The following is a 26528-nucleotide window of genomic DNA, read 5'->3' as shown; positions in this document are numbered from 1 at the left end:
GCAGAGCGAGAGCCGGGGCCGTGCCCCGCTCCGGGGCCCTCCGCGGCACCAGGGGGCGCTATCGGCGCCTGCCCCTCCCGGAGTCGCTCTGTCCACGCCGTCGCGGGGCGGTCACAGCGGGTCCCTCCCGGCGGCCGTCGGGGCGCGCGTGCGCTCGGAGTGGCGGGGCGGGCACGCGGCGGGGCCATGGCGGACTATCTGATCAGTGGCGGCACCGGCTACGTACCCGACGACGGGCTGACGGCGCAGCAGCTCTTCAGCTGCGGCGATGGGCTCACGTACAAGTGAGTGCGGCCGGCACGGGGGTGGGACCGGGACCGGGGCGCGGGGCCGCTGCGGTCGCTGACGCGTCTCCCCTCGTTACCCCGCAGCGATTTCCTCATCCTCCCCGGGTACATCGACTTCACGGCGGACCAGGTGGTGAGTGGCCGGGGCGGGGGAGCGGGCGGGGGGCCGGGGCGGGGGTTGCGCCGGTGCCGCCGCTCACCCGCCGCCGCCGCCGCCGCCTGCCTCCCCGCCAGGACCTGACCTCGGCGCTGACCAAGAGGATCACCCTGAAGACCCCGCTGGTCTCCTCGCCCATGGACACAGTCACCGAGGCCAGCATGGCCATCGCCATGGCGGTGAGTGCCGCCCCGCGGGCGGGTCCCGTGTGCCGCCCTCACCGAGCTGGCGGGGCAGGAAACGCTGCCTGAGGCACCCGTGTGTCTGCCCGGGGGTCCCTTCGGGGCGAGGCCGGGCCCGAGGGCTCCATTGGTGCAGCGCAGGGCAGTGTCTGCAGTGACTCACGGCCGCCTTTGTGTCCCCAGCTGACCGGGGGAATTGGGTTCATCCACCACAACTGCACCCCGGAGTTCCAGGCCAACGAAGTGCGGAAGGTGAAGGTGAGTGGCTGGAACGGCAGCACCAAACCGTGCTGGCACAGGGTCCTCCGTGGAGGTGGGCAACGGGTCTGGCCTCGCTGAATGAGCTGCATGAGGAGACTGCTGACTTGTGCCCGATCTTGGTGTTTCAGAGCTGTAGTGCTGCCAGGGTTTGCAGGCACAGCCCTCTTGTGTGCCAGGCACTTTCTATGGGCAGCCTGGGACTTGAGTCCTCCTGGTGTGGGAATATTCCCCATCTTTCAGGGAGGAGGTTAGCCTGGAGACACTTGGATTTTAACATTTAGGTGAGACTTGTTTCTGGTTTGAGAGTCGTCCTGTTGGTGAGCATGTGGCTGGGCTGGGTGGTTGCAGACCCGTGTGAGTGGCTGCAGTAACCCATGGTCATGTGCCTCGCTCCTGTCTGGCCTGGCAGTGCTGCTCAGCCTGGCTGCTGGATCTGCTTCCTTTCAGAAATACGAGCAAGGATTCATCACAGACCCCGTGGTGCTGAGCCCCAATGACCGAGTACGAGATGTGTTTGAAGCAAAAGCTCGTCATGGATTTTGTGGGATTCCCATCACGGACAATGGGAAGATGGGGGGCAAGCTGGTTGGGATCATCTCGTCCAGAGATATTGATTTCCTGAAAGAGTCAGAGCATGACCTGCCCCTTGGTGAGGTGAGAAGGGCTTGTGAGTACCTGATGGGTATGAGCACTATGTTAGGAAGCCATGTGGCTTGTGATGAGGAGAAGGGTGAGCGAGTGGCTGTGAGGGTGTTCTGCCAGTGGGAGGGAGCAGCTCCAGCTTAGCTCTGCAGATCTGTCTGTGAGTGTATTTCCAGGGAAGAGTGTCTTGTTCGTTTGCACTCTCTGAGCGACTCCTGCAGTGCAGACCATGCAGTTTGTATGAGTCATGGGGGTTATCTTTCAGTGCTGTGGAAGCTCTCCTCTGCTTCACTAATTAGTTGTTGGTGTTCCTGGCTGCTGCTGTAGTGCCATACGCTGGCACTGGTCAGCTCTGTAGCAGCTGTACTCTGCCCAACAAACCCTCTAAGTGCTGATCTTCCTTTTCTGGGCTGTCCTTCCCTATATGCCTCATCTGGGTTACTTGCTCTTTCAAAGAACCCCCTGAACTTGCAGTCTGGCAGTTTGGCCTTCATAATGCTTCGCTGTCAGGCTCCCCTCACGCAGGAGAATGTTCTCTGTGATCCCTGTTACACAAGCTGTGTAACTGGAGATCTGCGGCGCTGTCAGGTTACACCCCCAGTGCCTCTTGGCCACGCTTTGCTCTTGACTCACAAATATTTTTAGCTCTTGCTGACCAAACCTGATGTCACATGCTGATCCCTGTTTGGTTTGAAATCGGCTACAAATACCTGATACGAAAGCCTTAAACCAGGAGTAGGTTATAAAAGTGCACACGGCCCTTTAAAGCAATGCTGCCCCTTCAGAGGAGCCAGATAAGAATCTTCCCTCATCCTTTACATGGGTCATTCAGCACTGCAGAGCAGGAGACTTGCTGCTGTCAGTGTCTGGTGCTTGTCCCTGTCACCAGGCAAGGCCAGGGGAACGCATGGTTTCCTCAATCTTCTCTCCACTGGCAGTCATCTTACTGAGCCATTCATTGCCATCCACTTAAACACATGGGTTTCCTGTAGCATAGGAAGCGCATGAATCCCAGAGACTTAGGAAGTGTGGATTAGCTTCTCCCGAGATGTGGGTTCTGTCACAGCATTTTGGGTAGATGCAGGCATGGTCAGCCTCTTTCCCGATGCAAAATGTCTGTTCTTACAGTATAAATAACTAAAATGTTCCCTCTTTTCTTTGTGCGCAACTGATCTACCTTCCTGAAGGGTTACAGAGTGTTTCCTTTTAGCTTTGCCCAGCCTTCTCAAATAACCTTTCATGGGGACCTGGTGATCACAGAATGCTGTGGTTGGAAAGGGGACTTGGAAGTCTCTTGTCAAGCCACCTGCTCGAGGCATGTTCCGCTGGAGCAGGTTTTGTGGGGCTGTGTCTAAATCTCCAAGGAGGGAGATTTCATTATCTCTCTGGGCTGCTCTCCCAGTGGGAGACCACTGTTGTGGTGAAAGCCACCATACTAGGTCAGATGTTCCCCTGTTGCCCACTGTCCAGCACTGCCCTTTGTTTTCCACCGTGTTTTGGTGCATGTTTGTCAGAGTGAGTGTGGGTGAGCATATTTGGATTGATGCAACTCCTTTGCCCCACTGACCTTACCAGCAGCAGCAGTGGGTTATTCTGGGCAGAGCCCTTCCAGGGCCTGTGCACTGGAAATGCTGCCTGAAAACGAGATCGAGGGCACCATTTCTGCCACAACAGCATGAGACTCTGAAGGTGTCTCCAGCCCTTATTTGCATGTGCTTCAGTTAAAAGGGAGGGCTGTTAGGGTGATGTCCCAAATAAGGGTCATCTGAGAGTTGTCCCTTGTTTCTAGGTACTTTCACTTGTCTTCCTGAGGCCTTCTGCCATCTCCTGTTTTCAGTGCACTAATGGGCTTGGGGCCTGATGCCAGTGCTCACATGGGGACAGCACACTGGAGGCTTTTCCTGTGTGTTTCTGGAGGCGTGTTGCTGTGCTGTGGACTCTTTGTGGAGCACTCCTGCATGGCTGCTGCAGAGCGTTTCACGTGGGCAGGGGGGGTTTGATATTTTCAGATCAATGTGAAGGAGTTCTTGTAACTTTTTATCTTCTCCCACCCACTAGATTATGACAAAGCGGGAGGATCTTGTTGTGGCCCCAGCTGGCGTAATGTTGAAAGAAGCAAATGAAATTCTGCAAAGGAGTAAAAAAGGTACCTGTGGCCATCTGGGGCACAAGAGAGAGCTGTGGAAGCGCTAGGCTGGGGCAGCAGTGGGTGAATGTGTGCACACAGTCCCTGCACGGGTGAAGCATGGGAGAGGATAGTGAAGAGAATCCCTGCAGCCCTCTGCCAGGGTACAGAGTTCACATGCCTTCATCTCAAATGTGTTTGGAGTTGAGGGATTCTTGGCAGCCCAGTATTTGGCTGTCCATCCACTGTCTTTGATTTTCTCTCCTGGCCTTCACATTTCAGCACTCAGTTCTGCTCTCTTAGGGTTTATTAGTTTGATTTTTAATAGGGTATTGTGTGTCTAATTATTAAAAAATACACACTTTATCTATGGTTAATGTAAAAATACTGAGTTCTTCTCCAATCCTGCAAACTCCTTTATCTGTTTCTTGAGCCAGGGCTGCTGGCATCCATGGCCAGTCAAGATTTGGTAACACACCTCTGAGTCTCCATCTTTTGGCAGTTTCTGCCTGCCCACTGCTCCTGGTCTGCTGCACTGCTCTGAGCTAACGTCTGTCTCCTGCAGAAATCTGCAATAATGTTCTTCCTGTCGGTTTCCAGGCAAGCTGCCAATTGTTAATGAAGATGATGAGCTGGTGGCTATCATTGCCCGCACTGATCTCAAGAAGAACAGGGACTATCCTCTGGCTTCTAAGGACTCCAAGAAGCAGCTGCTCTGTGGTGCCGCTATCGGGACCCACGAGGATGACAAGTACCGGCTGGACCTGCTGGTGCAGGCTGGCGTGGACGCTGTCGTGCTGGTGAGCACCCATGGGGCGCCCATGGGCATTGTGTCAGCCTGGGACACTGGGGGTGAGTCCCCGGGCTGGATGAATGTCTCTGACAGTGTGGCAGCAGTGTGGCACTCGCTGTCTTTGTCAGAGGCCTTTACGTGTTAGAATATAGCAGTTGGTTGACCTCTCAGTCTTGTTCAGGTTAGAATTGCCAAATTGCAGGGTTTCCTCTTGCCTGGAGACTTATGCGACCTGGAGGGAGTTTGTAGGGTGCACTGAAGCCCTGAAGGCTGAGAAGAGAAACACTGTCGGTTAATACAGAATCATCTACAAATACCTCTTGCACTCTGCCACCAGCCTCTCTGATATTCCTGACTAATTTTGAATGCTCGGCTTCTTACAGTTTCCCTTTATCCCTTTGGTGTTTGTTACTGTGTTACTCTCTTACTGATGTTCAGGAGTGATCGGTGAGCCCAGAGTTGCTCTGCTGGTTTCCCTTTCTGGCCTGTAAACTTTCGGGCACAGTTGTCACTGCCTGTATTTGCACATGGTTTTCTCATCGATCGTGATCCTGTGTGTCCGGTGTGCTCTGAGGGCATGGCTGAGCAGTGGGAAATGTTTAACAGACACGATTTGACTGGGTCACAGAGGCTGGCAGGGCCTGAGTACTCAGTGCTCAGCATCTGGTATTCGAGCTGCTCTGCTGCACAGTGGGGAGGTGTATCCCCTCCCCAGCCCTCTTGGGTTTCACAAGGAACATTCTCCATTTCACCTGTAGTTTGAGACAGGACTGACAGTGTCCTGCTGGTAGAGCCAGATGGTTCTTATCCACAGCCAGATGTTCTGCTTGTAGTTTGTAGAAGCTACAGGATTAAACATGAAGGATATTACTGAAGACTTTACAATAAACTGACTTTACAATAAACTGTACTGGAAAGGTACATTCCTGTCTAGGCAGCAGCTTCTCCTGGGGTTCTATGCCCAATGTGGGGAGTCATTTTGCCCATTTACCCAGCTTAGCAGAGACCCCAGCAAGCAGAGTGAAGATCTGAAGCTTTTCTGAAGCTGCATTTGTAATCTGCAGAAATTCTGGTTGAAACTGATTTTCCTTCTGTTGCAGGATTCCTCTCAGGGGAACTCCATCTTCCAGATCAATATGATAAAGTACATTAAGGAGAAATATCCCAACCTACAAGTTATTGGAGGAAATGGTAGGCGTGTGTTGAAGACTCTGCTTGTCTTTAAATGACGTTTGTTTCTTAGACACAGAGGGAGCTGCAGGGATATGAATGGAATGGTCATCTTGGTAAATGTCTATGAACTTAAAATGGTTTCCTCTGGCTTGTGGAATGGAGCAAGACCACTGTAGACACAGGGCAGTACCTTACAGCTGCAGATACTTGGAAACCTTTGTTCTGCAGCACAGTGTGCTACAGTCCTCTGTAGCACATTACACATTAGCTTATTTTACACACCAGTTTAAAATTTTGCATAATAATGAATATTGCTTGATGTGGAAATCTAATGGCAATTTTCCCTGCCTTTTGACAGCAGAGTCCAGTGGTCCTTGTCTTTACCTGATGTTGCTGTTACCCTGTACTCTGCCCTCCCTACCTCGTGTGGCCCAGAGAGTGCTTGGGACCATGCTGTGACTTCTGCTGCCTCAGCCTTTGGGTGGAAGTGTGTTGCAGAATAGCCTAAGGGGGCAGTGTCACCTCACCCACTGGGGACAGTTGGGGCAGAAACTTACTGCTCCTCCCAGACAGGCCTGGCTCTGGCACAGGCTGTTGCTCTGGGCAGGGGATGTTGGAGGCCTTGAGGGGAACCTCCAGGGCAGAGAAGTGTTGTTTGCAAATGTGCTTGTCTGTTTTCAAACCGATTTCTGCTCCCCACAGTGGTGACTGCTGCTCAGGCCAAGAACCTCATTGACGCGGGGGTTGATGCCCTGAGGGTCGGAATGGGCAGTGGTTCCATCTGCATCACACAGGAAGGTAAGAGAGATCAGCTGCTTCCTAAATAGGCTGAAGACACCTATTAGTAGAAATTCCGTGCTGAAAAGCAGCATGGCTGGGATGGAATTCTCCCATTGTGAGGGCAGTGTCCAACAGCAAGACCAGCAAGACGCCTTCCACCCGCTTTGTCCAGGACTTCCAACCTTTGGGGTGGCAGCAGCAGCAAAGGCATTTCCCAGTACTGACCGAGACTGAGTAGAGCCGGTGTGGCAGATGGCGGCTTTGCCTGAGGGGAGCTGCTGGCTCAGTGTGGGATGGGGCTGGCGGGCAGCTCTGCAGGGAGAGGGGGTTACTGGATCCCGAGTGCTGATGGGTGAAGTGCACTGGCCTGTCCATTTTCCCTTCTGGCAGCAGTGTGCGTGATGCTTGAATATTGATCTGGGCTCGGTGCCTTTGCAATTTCCAGGCCAAAATGGGATTTCTTGCTTTTGTCTCTGCAGTTAGACAGAGCTTGTGTGAGGCAGAGACTGTCACCCTTAGTTAAAAGGCAAGAGGGGCATCCCCTAGGGCCTGAAGAAAGTCTGTCGTGAGGACAGACTCAGTCCTTGAGTGTTGAACCTCTGGTGGGGTACAGAGAGGTGGTGCAGGAAGGTGCTGCAGTCCACAAGCACGTCCTCTCTCTGCTTTCGTCCTTGGTCTGTGCCACAGGAGGCAGCAAGTGAGCAGCTGCTGGCTGAAGATGCTGCATTAGCTTTGCCCTTTCCAGCATGGAGCCTGTGAGCAGCCCTGGACCTGTGCTGCATTCCCGCTTTGCCTGGCTGCAGGGGATTCCCAGTCAGGGCAGTCTGTCTCAGGTCAGCTTTCTAAGGAGGGGGGTAGTATCATTGGGCTGACACTTCCATAGCCAGAACACAACCAGGACACACATGTCCTACCCAGGCTCCGAGGCAAAGGCACGCTCTGATCTGCAGCGAGGTGAATGTCCCGGTGGTTCCTCCAGCTGCCCCAGGAGATAGGGTTGGGTGCTGGTTTTGGCAAAGGAGCAGAGCAGAGGTAGAGCATGGTGCTTGACAGGAGATGTGGTTGCAGAACTCTTGCCTGCAGCTCCCCAGGTTTTTGGCCCTGTTAAGGGCAAGAACTCTGTCTTTTTGGGGTAGGTGCCACCTCTCTGGCTGGCTGCTGGGGTAGGGCGAGCATGTGCTGTGCATAGGCAGGCCTGGCTGCCTGGGATCTGGCCTCTGGCTTGGCTTAGGCTAGGAAGGGTCTGCAAAGTCAGCTCTGTCCCACACCGTATGCTCTGCCCAGTAGCAGGTCACTTCTGGGGTCCTTTGTTCTGCTGCTGTTCTTCTGTCTCTAAAATGTGTGTGTTTGTTTTCGTTTAGCTGCTCCAAAGATCCCTCCAGACCTAAAGTCCCACAGCCCCAAATGCCCTTCTACTGTCACGGGCACCTATAGTAAGTCACTTGCCCTGTTCCCAACCCTAATTATGTGTCTTGAAGCAGGACCCTGATTTGGCTGCACATGGCCCTACTGCTTGTTTGAGAATAATTTAGCTGTAGATGCACTTGGGGTTTTGTGGCTTTGGATACTGGTTTTGAATCTGAAATGAAATCTGAGAAGCCTTTCTGATTTTGTAAAGCAGAATCTGAAGTGTCCAAGCTGAGGGAACTCAGGCCTGTCCTCTCCACTCCAAAATCCAGTTAGGAGCCTGACTGGGCTTTCTGACTGCACTTTCTGGATTCCTAGCCAGGCATGCTCCTGCTGATCCAGTACTGGGAGGTGATCCCTGAGCAGTCCTCAATCGTGCTCAAAATGTAACCCTAGTTCTGGGGAAGTTGTGCACTGGCCAAGCTTCCCATGAAGCTGGCTCTCCTGAGTTATGGAGGGACTTCACCGTGCATGGCCACCTTGGCAGCTGTGTCCCATCTTTCCCCACCAAGTCTGGAGAGAAGGGGCTCTTGCCTGCCCAGCACAAGGTGCAGTGTTCTCTGCTCTGATGCTACCAGATCAAGCAGCCCCTGCAAGGCAAGCCTTAGGCTTTGTCCTTTCTCCTAGTTGTGACACACCTCAAAGGGAGAGGTTTACTTTTGCAGATCCTGGAAGGTTTTCTCTAGCAGATGATTTTGTAGGGCCACCCTTTGCCAATGCACTAAAAGGGACAAACCCTCACCCCGACTGTGTGATGTGTGTGTGCTCAGAACCCTGCTTGGGAAGCCTGCACTCCGGGGCTGTGGCACTGGGCACTGGGACAGTCGGAGAGGTGCGATGCTCCCAGGGGCCCTGAGCCAAGCTGTGCTTTAAAAGGGCTGGTCTCTGTGGTTGCGCTTGAGAGGTTTCTGCAGGCCCTGCACTGTCTATAGCACGATCCCATAGACCCTGGACTCAAGACCTCCAGAAATGGGTGTTTCTCTCCACAGAGCTCTTCCGTGGCAGTGTTTTGCAGCTGCAGTGTGGCCTTCAGCAGTGCGGAACTGTGCGAGACCATCTCTTTAAGGGCATTGATGATAAAGCTGGCAGCCTCTCCCTGGCTGGCTGAGCCCGAGCTGAATGCTGGGGTCTGATTAAATTCAGTTCTTTAACAATCTCAGCCTGGAGTCTGGCTTCCCTCCCTCAGCAGCTGCTGCTGAGTGCTGGGAGCAGAGGAACTGCAGCATCCTGGCCCCAGCACGCCTCTGCCAGGGACGTGCTGCCAGCACTGCTGCCGTGCAGGCTGAACCACACCTGGAGTTCACACTCCAAAGTACTAATACTGCATGCCCTTAATCTTACCCAGTTTATGGGACTAACCATGACTGGAGAAAAGTCTTCCAGCTGATCATGGGGAAGGGAAGTCTCCCTGAGAAAAGCTTATCTCAGTGTTCTTGCATGCCTGTGGCTGACAAATGTGTTACAAAACATGCCTTGTGCTGGTTTTCCTCACATAATGGGAAGCCTCTTAACTGCTACTAACTGGGAAGAACAAGTAAATCCAAAGCTGGTAACTCCCTCCCCATGGGACACCTAAACCTGATGGAATCCTTGCTATATTGCAGGGCAGGAACATAAATTATTACCAAACCATTCTGCCCGTTTCCTTTTCCACTGCTGCATGTGTGTTCGTGTGTGTATGCAGACCTGTATGTATAGATATATTTATATCTATACCATATACAAGCATACCAGCTCTCTCCCAGCCAACTGCCTTTCCATTCAAGAGACACATCATACAGATGCTGGGTACATGGACAAGGGGTCTGGCAGCTCCAGGAGAGAGCAAGCAGTGGGACATGGCTACATGCCAGAGATGCTTTGGAGAGGGGCTTTTGGAGTTTGCTTTATTTCCTTCCCAAGCTCCCCACACATCTGCTGTGCACCAGGATGAGCCACAAGTCTCGTGTGATCTCAAGCATCTGATCAAAGACCCCAGTCCCAAGGTCACTCAGCTTCTTGGAGCTAAGGGCTGTGAGGACGTCTCAGCAGGCATCTCCCGGGCATCTGCTTCTCTTGCAATTCAGCCTAGGGAAGGAGCATCCAGGGATTTGTGTGTTCTGAGTGCTGGAGCATGTGTGTGCTGGAAGCCTGAAAGGGCCTGCTTGGACAGGGATGTGCTGCTGTGTGGAGCTCATCCTGTGTGTGCTCTGTCCCGCAGTGCTGGCGTGCGGCCGTCCCCAGGCCACCGCGGTGTACAAGGTGTCCGAGTATGCCAGGAGGTTCGGCGTCCCTGTGATTGCCGATGGAGGGATCCAGACGGTTGGGCACATCGCCAAGGCGCTGGCACTTGGGGCCTCCACAGGTGAGCACCATTGTAGGAGTCTCCTAGGAAGTGTTTCCATATGGCATCACACTGGGCATGAGGGCATTTACCTGCTGGAGGCATGGGAGCTGCAGCCAATGCTGTGCCCAGCGACCCTGAGGGATTTTGCCACCACTGCTGCTGATGTGCTGTTCCTGGTGATATCTCGTGCCAGTGATGATGGGCTCTCTCCTGGCTGCCACCACGGAGGCCCCAGGCGAGTACTTCTTCTCGGATGGCATCAGGCTGAAGAAATACCGCGGCATGGGCTCCCTAGATGCCATGGACAAGAACTTGGGCAGCCAGAATCGGTATTTCAGGTCAGAGATGGTGCTTTGGGGCAGCAGATCAAGCTTTTGGGGCTTCTCTGCTTCACAAATATCCTTGATATGTGCTTTCATGCAGTGAGACAGACAAAATCAAAGTGGCCCAGGGGGTCTCCGGTGCAGTGCAAGACAAGGGCTCTATCCATAAATTCATTCCATACCTAATTGCTGGGATCCAGCATTCCTGCCAGGATATCGGTGCCAAGAGCCTGACCCAAGTCCGGTGAGTGCTTCCCCATGCCTGTACCCTTGTTAGGTCATGGTCCTGCTGTCTGGAGTCCCTGGGCAGCTGTACTCAAGCTGTGGTGTGTTCTGGATAGTTAGTAGCCATCTTCCCTCATATCCAGTGGGCACTTCATCATGGATCTGCCAGCCCCAGGGCTGCAGGAGTGTGGTCTCTTGCTGCGTATTCAGCTGGCTGGGCTCAAAATGTTTGGGTTACGTTACCCAGCCTGGTTCTTGGGAGCACAGCAAAGACCATTCTGGCCACGGCTGGAGGAACCAATGACCCTCATCCCAGCTGTTCCAGCTGAGCATGTGCCAGAGCACTGTCTTCCCTGGACTCTGCCTGGCTTGTGATGGGTGTCCTTCCCCCTCAGAGCCATGATGTATTCAGGAGAGCTGAAATTTGAGAAGAGGACGACATCTGCCCAGGTTGAAGGAGGGGTGCACGGCCTCCATTCGTAAGTGCTTCTGGCAGAATCCTTGCTTGTCACCTCGGGGGGGTGTTGTGGGTTTGAAACAGCCACCCTGTACCTCAGCTACCATGCCCTTGGCTTGGTGTGCCATTGGCTTGCCCTGGCACTGCACAGCTGCATCAGCTGAGGCTGTCCCCCTCCCTGGGCTGGCAGGATCCATTCCTTACTGCACCTCTGTCCCTGCCCTGGGTGAGGTGGGTCAGTAAAGGGGCTCCCTGGTGCTGCTTCCCTCGCAGGTACGAGAAGCGCCTCTTCTGAAGAGATCCGTCTGTGTCTGTCCTTGTGCCACTCAGCTCTGCGCTGCTCCGCGCGGGAGCTGCTCTTGCTGCAGAAGTGCCATTATTCTGGGCTGCCTGGAGCTCCTGCCATCTTAGGTTTCTGACCACCCACGGGGCCCACCTTCCACCTGGGAGCTGTGATCCTGGGCTGGAGCCTTGCACATGTTGGCCATGTTTTACAATAAAAAAATTAAAAGATGTGCAGTTGGTGTTAGCCCAGAGCCTCTCTTCCTTCTTTATCTCTCTTGCTCTCCTTCCTTGGCTCTGTCCCTTGCTTCCCACACCCTCAGGAGCAGCTGATAACCCCAGAAAGGGACTGTGTGCATGTGAAGGGCAACAGGGATGGGAGAGCCCTGAGACAGGGTTGAGTGGGTAACACAGTATGGCTTCTTTAAAAATCCTTCCTGAGAGCAGAAAACAAGGGCTGGGCTGCTGGGCAAGAAAGCAAATCGTTTTACAGGGCCATTATCTCCTGCTGGGAGCTGCCAAACCCAGCTGTGGCAGCAGCCAGGACGCTGCAGGACCCCATTCCTGGTCCAGCTGCTGCATTCTCCTTCCCCTAAACTTCTTGTAATTGCCATACCTCCAGGTCCAGTGGTTGCACCCCCTTGGGCTGTTCACTGTGTATTACCTGCCCAGGCTCCACAGAGCGATTGTTTGCCAGAAGGTGGGCAATGCACTGGGAGGGGCACAAGTTCATAAAGGAGCTGGTCTGCATTTCTGCAGGCCTCAGCAGTGTAAACCTCCCTGGCTTGGCAGGTTACCTGTGCTTGCAACACCAGGAGACAGAAGTATTTTACACCTGTATCAGTCGTACATGTCCCACACATCACTCCTGCTGAAGAGTGTGTGTTTATCATCAGTGGTTTGGGGATGTGATATTTGATTTACACACTAAAACCAGAGCCTTGACTACAATGCCATTGTGTCGGTGTCACACACTCATTAACATGCTCATTAAGACACTTGCTAAGCAAAGCTACCCTAACCTTGCAGCTGCATCCCCTGCCTTTGCCTGCTAAGGTGGCAGAGCTCGGGGCATGAGGCTTCCGTAAGGTCCATGTACCCTCTTCCCCAGGGGTGACATCCCCAACCATGAACCAACCAATGGGGGGACAGGACAGTGACCCTTTCCATGTCCCCTGCTGGAGCTGAGCCTCCCAGGAGAGGGGATGCAGCATCCTTGGACCAACACCACCCAAGGGACAGGGGTGCTGGGGTGGTAAAAAGCCCCACGGGAAAGTCCAAGCCAAGCCAGCACCAGCTGGGACACACCAGTTGCTGGTGCTGGCTGTGCTCAGGGAGCTGCTATGTGGCATTCCACCACCACACATGCTGCCCAGTGACCAAGGTGAGCACATGCCCCATCAACTTGTTACAGCCTCACTGTGCTGTGCATTAACCACCACACAGTTTCTTGTACTTCCCATTTACATGTATTTTCTTCATGGAGCCCCCGATGTGCCCGGGGGTGTACAGCTCGCCACACCAGCCTTCACCCTATCTCAGGGTGAGGCGTTCTGCTGCCAAGGTGGGGGTATGACCTTGGCAGGGCTGTGGGAGCAAAGCCTTGTGCTGTGCCCCACAGTCCCCAGCCCAGACTGGGCAGGGAGGCCAAGAAGCCAGGGAATGCAGGGAAGAGCTAAGCCCACATAACTCACAGCCCACCTGTGTGCAGAGCCATCACCCAGCTGGCAGCTCCAGACAGTTCAGTCTGGAGCGTTTCTCAGTTGGGAGTGGTGATGTCGGGGGCTTCAAGGCAGGCAGGGGAAGGACCACTGAGCCCACATGGGCATGGCAGGCAGTGCCTACATCCCGTAGGTGCCCCGCGGAGGGATGAGCCCAGCAGCCACCACGCGCCTTTCATTCATTAGGAAGTTAAAGGTTGCACATGCATTTGCCTGTGAATAGAAAAGGGAATGAGTGAAACTCCAGCCCTCAAAAAGGAGACTCGGTTCTTCCCCATAAGGTATATGACCCCCTCCCTCCCTATCAATGGGGTGCTGTCTGTGCTCACCCTTCCTTACCGTGTCCTGTACCTCCACAGCAATCCCGCACTCCCGCATCTGCTTCAGCGTGGCGGGGTGGAGCCGCTCCACCCTGTCCCCTGTGCCCAGCACCAGGATCTCTGCAACGAGGGCACGACAAGGGTGGGCAGGGCAGCATTCGAGCTGCCTCGGCCCGGACCTGCCCTTCCTGCAGGGACCAATGGCTCCCGCACAGCCACCCCGACAGGGGCCCGAAGGGAAGGCAGTCCGCGCCCCTCCTGCCCCGCGTACCTATCTGGGGCTCCAGCAGCCGGAACAGCGACAGGCTCTCGTGCGAGATGTCCCGGTGGGACCCAACCTGCGGGAACACAGCGGGCGTTGAGGGGGATTTCCCCCGGTGCGCGGTGGGGACCGGCAGCCCCTGTCCCGCCGCCGGGCACTCACGTTCCACTGAAGGATGCTGCGAGGCAGGACGGCGCAGGGCCCCACCACGACGTCTCCGCTGATGGTGAAGCCGCGGGTGCTGTAGCCCTCAATGAACATGATGTTCGGGGACTCCGGCTCCAGCACCATCACCCGCGTTCGCTGGTACATCTCATCATCCGCCGGCGTGAGCCGGTGACCCCGGCAAGGCGCTCTGCGGGGACAAGGAGCAGCTGGGACACGTGGGGCCCACGGACACTCCTCGGAGACCCTACGGCACCCTACAGGCACCGCCCCCGGTCGCAGGGCAGCCGCGGTGCCGGTTGCCGGTGCAGGTACCTGCCCGCCGCCCGCCCCGCCACCGGCACGAGCCGCCGCAGCGCCGCCACCGCCGCCATGGCCGCGACCCCGCCGGAACCGCCGAGCGGCCCCGCCCCCGCCGCTACCGCCCCCCGGCGGCCGGGGCCGGGACAGCGCCACCCGGGGAGCGGGGTCGGACCGGGGCTCCCGGGGACATTTCGGGGTCCCCCCGCCCGCGGGTCCTGAGGGGCGGGAGGGCAGCGACACTCACACACACCCCGCCCCCGGGCCCGGGCGTGCCCCGACCTGCAGCGCCCGGGTGGGCGCCGGAGCGAAACCGAAAGCGGCCAGCGGCGGGGCGGTAGCGGCACGGCGGGAACGGGGCGCGGGGTGTCCTGCTGGAGCCTCCCCGACCCCGCCGCCGGGAGGGGCTGTGGACCGGCCCGGGCTGCTGTGCCGAAGGCTGCGGGGCCGGAGGTGAGAGGGGAGCGGGCGGCTCCCCGGGCGGGAGGAAGCGGGCCCGGGTCTCGGCTGCGCTCCTGGCTCGGCCCCGCCGGTGTCCCGGGGCTGCCCCAGGCTCGGCGCGGCGCCCCGGTTCCCCGCGTGCCCCACTGCAGGCGGCTGTCGCCAGTCCGGGCTGAACCCCCCGAGCCGCCGCCGGGACCTCCCGCTGCACCCTCCCCCCTCCTCCTGCCGCGCTCGGTGAGGCCGGTGGCACTGCGGGCTCAGAGGTACCCTGGGGCAGGGGACCCATGTCCCCTACCTGTGTCACCCACCCGGGGCCAGCCGTAGCCTAACACTGCGGGGAAGCTCCCCGGCAGTGGCGGCGGGGCATGTGCCGTGCCCGTGCCGTGCCGTGCCATAGGCATCAGGAATTCCCACAGCCGGCAGCCTTGGCCAGCGCAGGGTCCCAGGGATCCCCGGGCGACACCGCGAGAGCTCCGCATGGGGCCGGTGGGGTCCCTCACGCGGTTTCAATTCCCCCCATGGCGGTTCCGAGGGTTCTTGCCGGGGGCTGGGGGCGCTGGCAGCGGCGGGGCCGGACCGGATCGTGCCGCCTCTGGGCGCAGGTGCCGGGGCAGGTGCCCTCCCTCGGGGACGGCTCGTGTTTCCGGGCCCCATTGGGGGCTGATGGGGTGGCACCAGTTGCTCCAGCCCCACCGGGGCTTTGTTCGGAGCCGTTTCCTTTTGGCTCGGTCGTGCCGCCCTCCCCTTGGCACCCGGCCCGCGGCGCGGGGGGAGCCGGCAGCACAACCCCAGTCTCTGCCAGCACCCCCGGCCACAACGGCCCGGCGGCGGCTCCCACGCATCTCCTCCGCCCCGGTCCCCGCTGGTAAGTCGCCCTCTCCCCTCTTGGCCCACCGACTGCCCTAGGGTCGGGGTGGCATGGCGTGGTGCCCGTGCCCATCCCTCCGCGGCGCCAGCGCGGGCAACGGAATCCCAAAAGCAGCTGTTCCCGCTGTGCCCAGCTGCCCTGGGGTTTCGTTACCCGCGCTCGCGCTCTCGCCCCCCACGCCCCCCATTCCTGCCCACCACCCTGTGCTGGGCGAGAGCCGCGTGTCCCACTCCAACTTCTCCTGGGGCTGGGGCAGCGCCTGGGGCCACACTGGGAGAAGGGGGGTATCGGGATGGGGGCTCACCGGTGCCCAGCCTCGTTGCTCAGCCCCTGCACCGGGCTGAGGGCTCTTCTGTTTCTTGTGCCCCAGCAGCTAAAAATAGCAGCTGGCTTCCTGGGAGAGTATGGGGAGCATGGCTGCTTGGCCACAGGGTGGATGTGGTCACCTGCACCAGGGTGGTGCAGGCTGTGTGACACTGCCAAACTTCCTGCCCATGCCAGCTCTCCCTGGCCCCCGCAGCACCCTCAGGGGTGGGCAGGATCCAACCCCTGGAGAGAGATGGCTTTGGAATGACACGATCACTCCCGCTGAGCAGGCAGCCAGAGAGCCATCGGGGATGTCGTGTCTGTCCAAAGCTCTTTCGGCACCTCTGAGAGCCCTCCCCAGGCCGCTGCGCTGCCAGGGCCCATGTGGGTGGCCTGCAGGGATGCTCTAGGGATGTGGACGGATCCAGCCTGGACCCACCTTGAGTGGTGACACAAGGTCCAACAAGTCGCCCTGGCCAGGCAGGGGTCTGGGCAGCTCCTGTCCTGCGGACAGTCAGCAGTTGGTCTGGTGTGAGCAGCGATTCTCAGATCACCTCTTGGCTGTGGGTGGTGCAGGGAGCACCCCACCATGGCAGGGCTGGGGGATGTGTTCCTGCTCCTGCCCTGAGGCTGCAGATTCTCATGGGCTGTGGCCTGCAGCCCCGTGGCTCCAGAGCTGCCTGAGGAAGCCCAAAATGAGTTGTGTTCCTGGAAGAGCCCACGCAGCAGGATCTGCCCTCGCCCTGCTCCCCCTCTTTCCCACATGCACACAAGCCCTGGAGGAACCGGTTTGGGCCCTGCGGGCAGAGCTCTTCCCCCCCCCCCCCGGCCTCACAGCGAGGGCAGGAAGGGCACGGTAGAGAGGGAGGTCCCTAGCTCCTCAGGGTGCGTGCTGTGGTGGGGTTTGGTGCTTCCTGGATTCCTGCTTCCTGTCAACCAGGCTTGGTGCCATGGGGCTGGGGGTGTGCTGGGCCCTTGCCCTGTCCCCAGTTCAGCAGTCCCCAGCATGCTTCTCAGGGAGCTGGCCAACAGCGTGAGCCCTCTGTCAGATCTGTGCTGGAACCATTGCTGTGGAGCAGCTCAGCTCTGCAGATGTAATCAAGACCACGATGGCATGATCTAATCGCTTCCACTTCCTTCTTCCTGGCGCTGATAAGTGGGACGCTGCTCATGTGCTGGACAGGAGTAGCCCACTGGGGCAGGCCTGGGGGGCATCGCAGGGCCTGCACCCACAGCTGCTCATCGCTGTGCCATGCAGAGCCCATGCTGGGAGCACACGGGTGCCGCTGGTGTTCTCAGTCACATCATGTCACAGCCCAGCCGAGCCCTGGGGCTCGTGCTGGACAGGCTGGACTGGCCAGCCAGGGTCTGCCAGTGACACCATGCCACAGCTGGGGTCTGCCTCACACCCTCCAGCCCATCTAAACCTCCCTTTCCACCACAGGCTGCTGGACCTGCTCCCAGGGCCCCTCGTTGTCCCCAACAGCCCAGGGACAGCTGGGCCATGCTCTACGCTGGGCCGTGCCCTCAGCTAGGCTACACTCCCTGCCCTGGGCAGCCCGTTCCTGCCCGGGCCTGTCTGACCCCGACATGGCCTCTGGCTCCTGCTCCCGCTCGGTTCTTGAGGGTTTTAGATCTGGGCACCCCAGTGTTGGAGAAGAGAGGACACCACTCCTATGCACCTCAAGGTGACACCATGGCCCTGCTGGGGTGAGGCTGAGCAGGACTGAGACCCTCCCGGGCCATTCGGGGTGCCTGGTTGCAGCCTCCGCCATGGTCCTGACCTGACACACCCATCATGGCGGCACCCGCCACCCGCCACACCCACCATGGTGGCCCCGCGCCCGGTCCCCCAAGATGGCCGCTCTGCCCGGCCAACCCGCCCGCGACCAAGATGGCCGCCCGGGAGCGCCGCGCGCCGCGCCCAACATGGCGGCCACCTGCGGGAAGCGGGGAAGCGAGGCGGGATGTCGCTTCCGGTCGCGGTGGCGGAAGCGGCGTTTGGGCTCCCATGGAGATGGGCGAGGGCCGCCCGGGGGTGGCTGCGACGCTGCGGGCGCTGAACGGGGCGCTCGGGCGGCCCGCCGCACTCTGGGTGAAGGAGAGCGGCGCCCGCAACCTGCGCCACCGGGATTTCCTGGCGCCGCGGGCCGCGCTGAGCGCCGCCTTTCCCGGCGGGCAGGTAGGCCGCGGCGGCGCGGGCAGGCATCGGTCGGGAGCGGGGATTTGCGGGAACTGTTTGATGGGGCCGAGGGTGGAACTGTCTTGTGCACGTGCAGCCCGGACCCTTCCTCGCACTCCGCCCGCAGGTGCCCCCCGAGGCCGTGTCGGCGGTGCCGTCGCTGCGGGGCCCAGCAGTGCTGCCGCTGCAGGTTTGCCGGCAGACGCCGGCGGGGTTGGCGGTGCAGGTGCGGCGCCCTGAGGCCTTCCAGCGCCTGCTGGGGCCGCTGCAAGGCCCGGCTTCCCCCGCGACGGGGGCGCGGACGGGCTGCGTGGTGCTGCACTGCCCGGCCCTGCGCGGCGCCGCTGCCCTGCGGCCCCGCCACCTCCGCTCCGTCCTGCTGGCCGACCACCTGGCCCAGCTGCTGCGCGCCCAGGGGTGAGTGCCTCTGTCCCGCCCTCCTCCCGGCCCCGCGCCACAGCCTCCGCCGCTCCCACTGCCTGCCTCGCCCTCTCTCGCAGGGTCGGCGTCCGCCTGGTCCCTGCCCTCACCGAGGACAGGAGATGGGACGTCCTGCGGCAGCTCCGCATCTGCTGGCCCTCCGGCTCCGTTGGCTCGTCCCTCCCTGACGCCGTCTCGGCCTTGAAGGCAGCGCTAGGCCAGTGCCCCTGTGCCGCAGCCTGTGAGCAGGGGCCGGGCACAGCCGAGGGTGTCATCTTTAAGGTGCACCTGAAGAGCTTCGTGGAGCAGCAGGGCTTGGTGGGCTACGACCCCAATCTAGATGTGCTTCTCGGTGAGCCTCACGTATACAACAGTTCAGGTGTGGCAGTGGGGGCTGAATGGGTGCAAATAGGCCTGTTTCCTTTCAGTTGTTTTTTAACAAAAATAAGGGGGGTTTAGACACAAATTGCTTTCCCCTCTTATTCCCCTTCAGTCTGGTTTGAGCCTGGGGCAGTCCCAATGGTGTGGGATGGCGGGGGCTGGAGAACCCCATGTCCCACTGTGTCCCTCCTTCTTTCAGTGACGGAGGGGACACTGTGGTCGTTGGCTGAGCTGCAGGAAGCTGTTCTGCAGTGCCCAGTGAGTGACCCCCGGCACTGCCTGCCGCTCGCTTCCCAAATGTCCTTCCCTTCTGCCAGGCAATAGGATTGAGCTCCCTGTTGTGCTCTGCTGCAGGCCAAAGGCCAGAGCAGTTGCTGCAGCATCATACATGTGGTGAACTGTGAGGAGGAATTCCAGCAGCAGCAGCTGGATGTGCTCTGGAGGATTTTGGATCCGGGAGTCCACACAGCTTTGCAGGTGAGCAAGAGCAACCTCTGACCCTCCTCAGTGTGGCCCCCAGCATCCATCCTTGGTTCAGGACTAGGTTTAGAACAGGGCTGGATTTCACTCAGTTCCCCGCCTCAGCCTCTCTGTCTTTCAGAAACACCTTGTCTGTGGGCCAGTGAAGGTGACTAACCCCTCATCGCCCATTGGAGCAGACCAGTACTTCCAGTAAGTTAGTGTGCAAGGCACTTGCTGCTTTCTCTCCTGCCAAGGCTCCCTGTGGGCCAGCTCAGCCCACAGTGGATGGCTCTGTCTGTGTTTCTCCCAGGCTCCGAAAGCACCAGATGTATGAAGCTTCCGTGATAAAGTATGGGGAGCTTGCACAAGGTGAGAGTTTGCTCTGGGGCTCCATGCATGTATGGATGCTGCTCCATCCCACCTTCATTGCTCCCATGAGTCCACAGCCTGGGCTGCACCCCTGCAGGGTGCTCCTTCTCCCCTCCAGAATTGAGCCAGGTGCTGCCCTTGCTTTGGGAAGGCATCTGTATATCCAGGGCACTGGCACAGAGCAACTCCTTCTGATGGGAGCCAGAGCCAGTGGTGTGGTGGTCCTCACTACTACCTGGTCCTGGCAGTGGTCTCCTGCCTGGGTGCTGGGGGGTATCAGTACATGGGAATGGAGCAAGCTGTGCATGATGGCACCTATATTCTCCACAGATGAGGCCTGGACAGAGGTGATTGATACCCTGACAGTGGCTGCCATCAGGTTTGAGATGCTGAGCACTGCTCATCGGAGTCAGGTAGGACAGTGGCTTGCATGGAGCCAGGGCTGGCAGGCTGTGGGTACAGAGTGAATCCGTGATGAGCAGCCTGGACTGTGACTTCTCCCTGCCCTCAGATCACCCTGGACCTGGAGAACAACAGCATCTCCACAAAGGGAACGAAGAGCGGCGCCTTTGTGATGTACAACTGTGCCCGGCTGGCCACACTCTTCAACACCTTCCAGCGGGCTGTGGAGCGGGGTGAGCATCAGCCCCACCACTCTCCTCTGACAGCCACTCCTGGAGTCACAGGTGCTTCTTTGGGCACAACAGTCTCCCTGCTTTCCAGGCACATATCCACCTCTGCCACCAGTGTCTGAACTGAACTTCTCCTGCCTCCGAGAAGAGGTGAGTGCTGAGAGGAGGAATGGGGAGATCTGTGCACCCTTGGCTCTGGTGATGGATGCTACTGGCCCAGGAGAATCTGACACTGAGACGCGTAATCCCTTCACAGGGCGAATGGCTCCTGCTCTTCAACTATCTCCTGCCCTTCCCTGAAGTCCTGCAGCAGGCAGCACAGCTGCCCCCACCCTCCAAGGGGATCCGGATCACTGCCAACACAGAGACAGTAAGTGCCATGTGCCACAGCACCCATGGATACTGCTCCAGCAGTCCCAGTCTAGGGCAAAACTCCACACCAGCAAGTACTGCCCACTGGTGAGCAACACAGGGCTGATGCTTACAGAATAGATTGCAATGCCTCTGGGGCAGTTTCTGCTGTGCTGGGGGGGGTAAGGGCCCAAGAGCAGCCAGAATTCACTGTGCAGTGAGAATGTCTTTGCCTTGCAGGTATGCAAGTTCCTGATCCAGCTCAGCATGGATTTCAGCTCCTACTACAACCGGGTGCACATCCTAGGGGTGAGTTGGATGTCCCAGCCTGCAGCCTTGTGGCCCTGCAGTCCTTTTGGGGCTGCACTGCACTTGGGGGGCAGCCATGTGGGGAATGGTGCCAGCAGTGTGATCTCCCCCTGCCCCAGCCTCCAAGGGTGCACAGGCAGCAATGCCTGCATGGCCAGCCTGTCGAGGGGCAGTTTGGCCACCAGCCCCAAGCTGCCACCCTTCTTCCTGCAGGAGCCGTTCCCTCACCTCTTTGACCAGATGTTTGCCCGCCTCCAGCTGCTGGGAGCAGTGAGGGATGTGTTCCACAGTGCACTGGCAACTCTGCACCTCCCTCCTCTCAGCCAGATCTGAGCCACCCCTGAAGAGCTGTGCCATGGTGTGACAGTCACCTACACACCACAGTTTGTGGGGGAGAACAGGGCACATTCTCCCGGCAGGGCAAGGGGCTGCACCAGTGGCAGGCAGGGCCCATGGTGTTTGGGGATTGGTCTGTGCTCCCTGCAGCTGTGTCCAGTGTGGGACATGGATGCCCCTCCACATCCACAGCAGCAGAAGGGAAAAAAGCTTGTGTGGCACCCCAGCAGCTGGGCTGGGAGTGTGAGGGAGGTGGCACCAGGGACCAGTCATGACAAAGTCAGACAGACACCAACTTCACTTCCCTAAAAACTGTTTATTGGAGGGAGCTCCATGCTGGCAGGGAGCTCCTGAGGTTCCAGGCTCCCACTGGGCTCTGAGCCAGGCCCCAGTACTGGGGTCCAATACACTTCTTGCTGGACAAATGCTCTGTGTGTCTGACATCAGGGTTCTTTGTCCTCCTTCAATCTGACTGTCCTGGGTCCTTCTGCTGTGCAGGAACAACCCACGTGGCATTTGTGGGCAGCCACCCCCTCACACCACAGGGTGCTGCTGTGAGGGTCAGCATCCTTGTGCATTTCAGCACCATCCTCAGCACTGGAGGGCCAGGACTATCACACAGGGCCCTGTCTCAGGGCACACAAGGCTGCAGCCCACCATGTGTCACACCAGTGCCTGGACCCTTCCTGGCCTCCTCCTGCTCTCAAGCTACCAGGGCCAGGCCATGGCCTCAGTGCCTTCCCCTGCACAGCTCCTCTCTGTGACCAAGATCGGAAAGCCCAGGCATGAGTCCTTCACACCTTGGAGAGAAAGAGCTTCTCCTGGGCAAGGGGGACTGACAACCCCACTTCTTTACTGCATGGGGAGCCCCAGGCTTGTCCAGGCAGGATCACATCTGCCTTCTTCCTTGAGACCACCAGTTTTGAGCACCGCAGCCATGGCTGTGCTGCCCCTAAAGGAGCCAAACATGCCTGTCCTCTCAGGACAGGACACATCAGTGTGCAGGCTGAAGGCAGGGGCCGCAGTGATGGGCAGAGCCCAAGCGCAGGGTGCCCTCCCAATGCAGGAAGGGACCTTGATATGTCACACACCTACCCCATTACTGGGGAGCCTCTTTGTGGAGGAGGTTTGGAGGGGGCTGTGCCACACAGCATCTCCAGGCCCTGCCCACAGAGCACACAGTAGTACCGCAGCTCGCCCCCGGCCTCTACCACCTCCCAGCAGTCCAGCTCGGCCAGGTCAGGCACATGGAAGAAGGTGCTGCTGAGGGGGACCAGCTCGCCCGGGAGCCGGTTCCACAGTGTCAGACGCTGGTCCACTGAGGCAGAGAGCAGCAGGTCTGGCCGCAGCACCCGGATCCCCGTCACGTGGGCAGCGTGGGCACAGGGCCTAGACACCCGCTCCAGGACCTGCAGGCAGGTCCCTGCTGCGGCCTCACCCCTGCCCAGGGCCACCTCCAGCAGGCAGACATGGATGGAGCCATCATCGCTGCCACTGGCCACCAGGTACTGTCCCTCGGGTGTCTTGCGGATGTGGAGGCTGTTCACTCCGCAGCTGTGGGCCATGATGGTGACCAGTGGGGTGTCCAGGGCTGGGAAAACAGGCTCAGTTAGGAGAGCAACTCTCACCTTGGTCAGAGGGAGCAGAAGAGCTGCCCGGCAGCAGCACTCACCCAAGGGCTGCATCTCTCCCTCTGCTTGGTGCAGGGCATCCACCGCGTCCACGATGGGGCCAGTGATGTCCCAGAAGGCAACGCTGCCATCAGTGGCTGCACTGCACAGGAGGTGCCTCCTAGAAGGGGGGTGTAGGGGGAGTCTCTGGCTGCAGCCCTGAGGGTCTCCACTGAGATCCATGGAAGTGGCAGAACAGCCCCCAGGGATTAACTTCTCCCTTCCCTCTACCTGCTGAGCTGCCATCCCTGTGAGGACAGACATTTCTGCCCACAACCCATCGGTTGCAGCCCAGCATTCTGGGCTCACCTCTCCCCTTCTGCCCATGTGTGCAGGAACGCCTCCACCTTCAGTACACAGCGCTGGTGGTGAAATGACTCTGCCACTAGCACCAACTTCCGAGCAGCCTCCAGCAGCCCAAAGATCCTGTAATGGAGCAGAGGGCAGTTGGCTGTGGGAGAATAGGAGCCCCTGACACCACTGTCCCATTTCCCACCATGCACTGTCCTATGCCCAGCTCAGAGCAGGTCACATCCATGGCAGCAGCCTCCCATGCGGAGCCCACTCTGCTGCCACCACCAGCTCCATTCTCCCTCTCAGGCCCCATGATGGCTTCTCACCGGACTGATCCATCACTGCAGGCAGCAGCCAGGAACTTCCAGGGTGTTGGCAGCTGCTTGGTGGTGGTCCCAGGCACAACTGATAGGGACATGTACCTGCAGCAAAGACACAGCGCTCACCAACACCTCTGTGGCCCCATGGAGGGGGGTGGCCCAGGAGAGCAGCCCTGAGCCTTTCCCTAACACCAAAAGCCCCTTGAGGCCCACGGGACACTGTACACCAGGAATCATATATGAAGCCACACTGGCCCTGTCTGCCTCTGCTGTGAGCCTGCAGCTGCACAGAGCAAGTATTCCAGTGGAGGCCCATGCAGTTCCCAGCACCCTCCCACACTGTGATCACTACTAACCCTGCCTTGGGCAGTCCCTGAGCATCACCTTGTTTCTGGGTCCATCTTGACAAGCTTGTGCCTGTTCTTCTTCTGCTCCCAGTGCTTGTCCAGGCGGTGGGAGGCCACATGGATGACCTGGCAGGCCACAGCACTGTTAGATACTGTGTCCCCAGTGCACAGCAGCTGGTAGCACTCAATCTGTGCCCGGCCACCTGCAGAGAAGAGCAGGGCAGACAAGCCCTCATCACCAAAACCCTCATCTCCAGGTCCCATGGCAAATGCCAATGCCCTCACACTGGAAATGTGGTCACTGAGGCGGGCAAGGGGCATGGCTGCCCGAGAGTTCTCACTGAGCACCAGGACACAGGCTGTGGTGTCCTCACTGCCGGTGACAAACACATTAAGGGTGGCATGGCCGGGCACTTCCATGGCCCCCAGGTGCCGCACACAGGTGATCTCCCGGCCGTGCAGGGATGCCAGCAGCACCTGCTGCTCGCAGGGCTCAGCCTCGCGGTGGTACAGCATCACATCCCCAGACTTGATAAAGGCGAACACCTCGGCCAAGGGGCTGCTGTAATAGCTCCAGGAGCGGTGCCCGCCTCCACAGGGGATGCAGTGGAGATTCTCGCCGGTTCTGCTGCTCCACACAACGAAGTTGTCAGCGTGAAAGCCCAGCACAAGCAGGTCCCCATCTGAGGTGAAGCGCAGCTCCTCAATCCACTGCAGCCCTTTGCAGGGCCTGTGCTTCTGCAGGACCTCCAGCTGCTGGTCCTGCAGGCGGAGCTGGCGGTAGACACCATCCCGGCCAGTGCTGTAAATGTAGCCCCTGTGGATGGTCACCGAGGTAACTCCTGTCTTCCCATGGAGTCCGAAGAGCACTGACAGTGGGGACTCAAGAGGAAGAGCCCCTTTGTGCAACAAGCAAGAGGGCTCCAACTCATTGCTGGAGTCCTCAACGACCGGGTCAGTGCCACCATTGGCAATGTTGGTGCTTTCTGCAGCTGACCCCGAGGAGCTGCTGCAGGAGAAGAGGAGGAGGGAGCCCCGGCGGTCCCCGCAGACAAGGAGCCCTTCCTGGGGCAGGAAGGCGGCGCAGGTGTGCCAGCGCTGCTTGCAGGGGGGCAGCAGGTACCGACCCATGAGCCGCACCCAGGGTGCCTGCCCGGGGCGGTGGGTGACGTCCAGCCAGAGCATCTCCCCGTCGGGCCCGGAGGCCAGAAGGGCAGCAGCGGTGGCGGGGGGCAACCCGGGGCGGGGGGCCCAGCTCAGCCCGTGCACTGCCCCCTCGAACAGCCTGTGCTTGGCGGCGACCCCGGGCCGGCTCAAGGCGAAAAGGAGGAGGCGCCCGTCGCCGCCGGCCACGGCGCAGAGAGTCTCGTCTCGTCCGTGCAGCGGGGCGGCCGCCAGCACGGCGCGGGGCCCACTGGCGGTGGGGTGCAGCACCGGTTCCCACCGCCCCTGAGCCGCCTCGAACGTCGCCAGCCCGCCCGTCTCGCCCAGCGCCAGCACCCGCCGCGGCCCTACCAGCAGCACGGCCCGCGGGCGCTCCGGGGCCCCCAGCGCCGCAACCACCGGGAACGCCTCCGGGGCCGCCCGCCGGGGCCGCCAGAGCCGGACGCCGCCGTCGTCGCCGCCCGTGGCCAGGCGGCCGCCGGCGGGGCGCAGGGCCAAGGCGCGCAGGGCCCCGCGGTGCCCGCGCCGCGCCCGCCGCACGCCACCGCCGCCGCCCCACTCCAGGCAGGCGCCGTCCTCCCCGGCGCTGACCGGGAGCGGCCCCCGCAGCACCACGGCGGCCACTCGCGCCCCGTGCCCGTAGCACACCAGCAGGCAGGCGCTGGCCCCGTCTCCCTCCCCGCCGCCCAACTCGCCCACGGCCCAGAGCCGCACGCTGCGATCTTCGGAGGCGGAGGCGAGCAGCCCCCGCGACGCCGCGTAGCACAGCGCTAGCACCGCGCCTCGGTGCCCGCGCAGCTGCCGCTGCGGGGCCGCCGCCGCCGCCGCCCGCCACACCACCACGGCCCCCGTCGCCGTGCCGGCCGCCAGCGCCAGCCGCGCCCAGCCTACCCCCGCCAGCACGGCGCAGCGCAGCGCCCCGGCCCCGCCACAGCTCGCCCGCCGCAGCCAGCGCCCACCGCCCCGCCACTCGTAGAGCGCCACGGTCCCACCGCCCAGCGCCAGCGCCAGCCGCCCGCCCGCCATCCACCGCACCTCCCACACCCGCGCCCCGAGTTCCCGCGCGGCCCCGCCGCCGCACGCCGCCAGCCGTGGCCCGCCGCACGCTCCGTCGCGCCGCACTGCCAGCACTGCCAGCCAGCGCCCACCGAAGACCGCTACTCGCGCCGCCGGCCCAGGCCCCGGTTCGGCCCGCAGCCCCTGCACGCTGGCCTCACGCAGCACGCTCCGCCGGCCCGCCGCCTCCGCTGGCCCGCTGCCGCTCAGTCGAAACGCCACCACCTCCGGGCCCATACCTGTGGGACATCGCGTCAGCCGCCGCCGCTGGTCCCGCCGGCCGCCCCGTCCCGGTCCCACCGCTCACCCGCCAGCAGCGTGTCCCCCGCGAACTCCAGGGCTGTCACCGGCGCCACCAGCGCTACCGACTCCATCTTGGCGGCAGCAGCGCCGCCACCGCTCCCCCCCAGCGTTCATTGGCCGAATCCC

At 60.0% G+C, this 26528-nt stretch overlaps 4 protein-coding genes across 8 annotated transcripts; 2 read left to right on the top strand and 2 right to left on the bottom strand.

Annotated features, from left to right (window-relative positions):
- Positions 1 to 144: 144 nt before the first annotated feature.
- IMPDH2 (inosine monophosphate dehydrogenase 2) lies at positions 145 to 11667 on the top strand. Of its 2 annotated transcripts, XM_048315680.1 has the most exons (15): positions 145 to 284; positions 372 to 420; positions 522 to 623; positions 810 to 884; positions 1335 to 1541; positions 3588 to 3675; positions 4255 to 4454; positions 5548 to 5638; positions 6323 to 6418; positions 7762 to 7833; positions 10008 to 10151; positions 10327 to 10471; positions 10557 to 10700; positions 11077 to 11160; positions 11412 to 11667. In XM_048315680.1, exons 1-15 carry the CDS (start codon positions 187 to 189, stop codon positions 11431 to 11433), a joined length of 1617 nt encoding a protein of 538 aa, XP_048171637.1. In that variant the 5' UTR covers positions 145 to 186; the 3' UTR covers positions 11434 to 11667. The 2 variants fall into 2 exon arrangements, with proteins under 2 accessions (XP_048171637.1, XP_048171638.1); XM_048315681.1 differs by lacking the exon at positions 7762 to 7833.
- A 1203-nt stretch (positions 11668 to 12870) lies between these two features.
- Positions 12871 to 15824, bottom strand: NDUFAF3 (NADH:ubiquinone oxidoreductase complex assembly factor 3). Of its 2 annotated transcripts, none has more exons than XM_048315683.1 (5): positions 15805 to 15824; positions 13886 to 14078; positions 13733 to 13799; positions 13481 to 13581; positions 12871 to 13354 (listed from the first exon to the last, which is right to left on the bottom strand). In XM_048315683.1, exons 2-5 carry the CDS (start codon positions 14033 to 14035, stop codon positions 13262 to 13264), a joined length of 411 nt encoding a protein of 136 aa, XP_048171640.1. In that variant the 5' UTR covers positions 14036 to 14078; positions 15805 to 15824; the 3' UTR covers positions 12871 to 13261. The 2 variants fall into 2 exon arrangements, with proteins under 2 accessions (XP_048171640.1, XP_048171639.1); XM_048315682.1 differs by lacking the exon at positions 15805 to 15824 and adding an exon at positions 14204 to 14261.
- A 542-nt stretch (positions 15825 to 16366) lies between these two features.
- On the top strand, positions 16367 to 21673 carry DALRD3 (DALR anticodon binding domain containing 3). 3 transcript variants are annotated; one of them, XM_048315678.1, is made up of 13 exons: positions 16367 to 17988; positions 18116 to 18405; positions 18489 to 18787; positions 18989 to 19047; positions 19144 to 19266; positions 19391 to 19461; positions 19562 to 19620; positions 19951 to 20033; positions 20132 to 20255; positions 20344 to 20402; positions 20509 to 20622; positions 20844 to 20912; positions 21126 to 21673. In XM_048315678.1, the coding sequence occupies exons 1-13, from the start codon at positions 17605 to 17607 to the stop codon at positions 21243 to 21245; spliced, it is 1854 nt and encodes a 617-aa protein (XP_048171635.1). In that variant the 5' UTR covers positions 16367 to 17604; the 3' UTR covers positions 21246 to 21673. The 3 variants fall into 3 exon arrangements, with proteins under 3 accessions (XP_048171635.1, XP_048171634.1, XP_048171636.1); XM_048315677.1 differs by having other exon boundaries at positions 16368 to 17988; positions 18086 to 18405; positions 18489 to 18760; XM_048315679.1 differs by having other exon boundaries at positions 16369 to 17988; positions 18489 to 18760.
- Positions 21545 to 26508, bottom strand: WDR6 (WD repeat domain 6). Its single transcript, XM_048316001.1, has 6 exons — positions 26407 to 26508; positions 23917 to 26338; positions 23539 to 23634; positions 23228 to 23344; positions 22921 to 23039; positions 21545 to 22839 (listed from the first exon to the last, which is right to left on the bottom strand). The coding sequence occupies exons 1-6, from the start codon at positions 26471 to 26473 to the stop codon at positions 22340 to 22342; spliced, it is 3321 nt and encodes a 1106-aa protein (XP_048171958.1). The 5' UTR covers positions 26474 to 26508; the 3' UTR covers positions 21545 to 22339.
- Between the last annotated feature and the right edge of the window lie 20 nt (positions 26509 to 26528).

The sequence above is a fragment of the Corvus hawaiiensis genome, chromosome 11 (genome assembly GCF_020740725.1).
Source record: "Corvus hawaiiensis isolate bCorHaw1 chromosome 11, bCorHaw1.pri.cur, whole genome shotgun sequence".
NCBI lineage: Eukaryota > Metazoa > Chordata > Aves > Passeriformes > Corvidae > Corvus > Corvus hawaiiensis.
This window is presented reverse-complemented; position numbering and strand designations above follow the sequence as displayed.

Coding starts and splice junctions, on each gene's coding strand:
- IMPDH2 (XM_048315680.1), top strand. CDS start 187: ATGGCGGACTATCTGATCAGTGGCGGCACCGGCTACGTACCCGACGAC. Junction 3,676..4,254: donor TCTGCAAAGGAGTAAAAAAG/GTACCTGTGGCC, acceptor GTCGGTTTCCAG/GCAAGCTGCCAATTGTTAAT. Junction 6,419..7,761: donor CATCTGCATCACACAGGAAG/GTAAGAGAGATC, acceptor GTTTTCGTTTAG/CTGCTCCAAAGATCCCTCCA.
- NDUFAF3 (XM_048315683.1), bottom strand. CDS start 14,035: ATGTACCAGCGAACGCGGGTGATGGTGCTGGAGCCGGAGTCCCCGAAC. Junction 13,800..13,885: donor GCAGCATCCTTCAGTGGAAC/GTGAGTGCCCGG, acceptor GTGTTCCCGCAG/GTTGGGTCCCACCGGGACAT. Junction 13,582..13,732: donor GCTGCTGGAGCCCCAGATAG/GTACGCGGGGCA, acceptor CCCTCGTTGCAG/AGATCCTGGTGCTGGGCACA.
- DALRD3 (XM_048315677.1), top strand. CDS start 17,605: ATGGCGGCACCCGCCACCCGCCACACCCACCATGGTGGCCCCGCGCCC. Junction 17,989..18,085: donor CCGCCTTTCCCGGCGGGCAG/GTAGGCCGCGGC, acceptor GTGCACGTGCAG/CCCGGACCCTTCCTCGCACT. Junction 20,623..20,843: donor TCACTGCCAACACAGAGACA/GTAAGTGCCATG, acceptor TTTGCCTTGCAG/GTATGCAAGTTCCTGATCCA.
- WDR6 (XM_048316001.1), bottom strand. CDS start 26,473: ATGGAGTCGGTAGCGCTGGTGGCGCCGGTGACAGCCCTGGAGTTCGCG. Junction 23,635..23,916: donor AAGATGGACCCAGAAACAAG/GTGATGCTCAGG, acceptor TCTTTGCTGCAG/GTACATGTCCCTATCAGTTG. Junction 23,345..23,538: donor TGCAGTGATGGATCAGTCCG/GTGAGAAGCCAT, acceptor GCTCCATTACAG/GATCTTTGGGCTGCTGGAGG.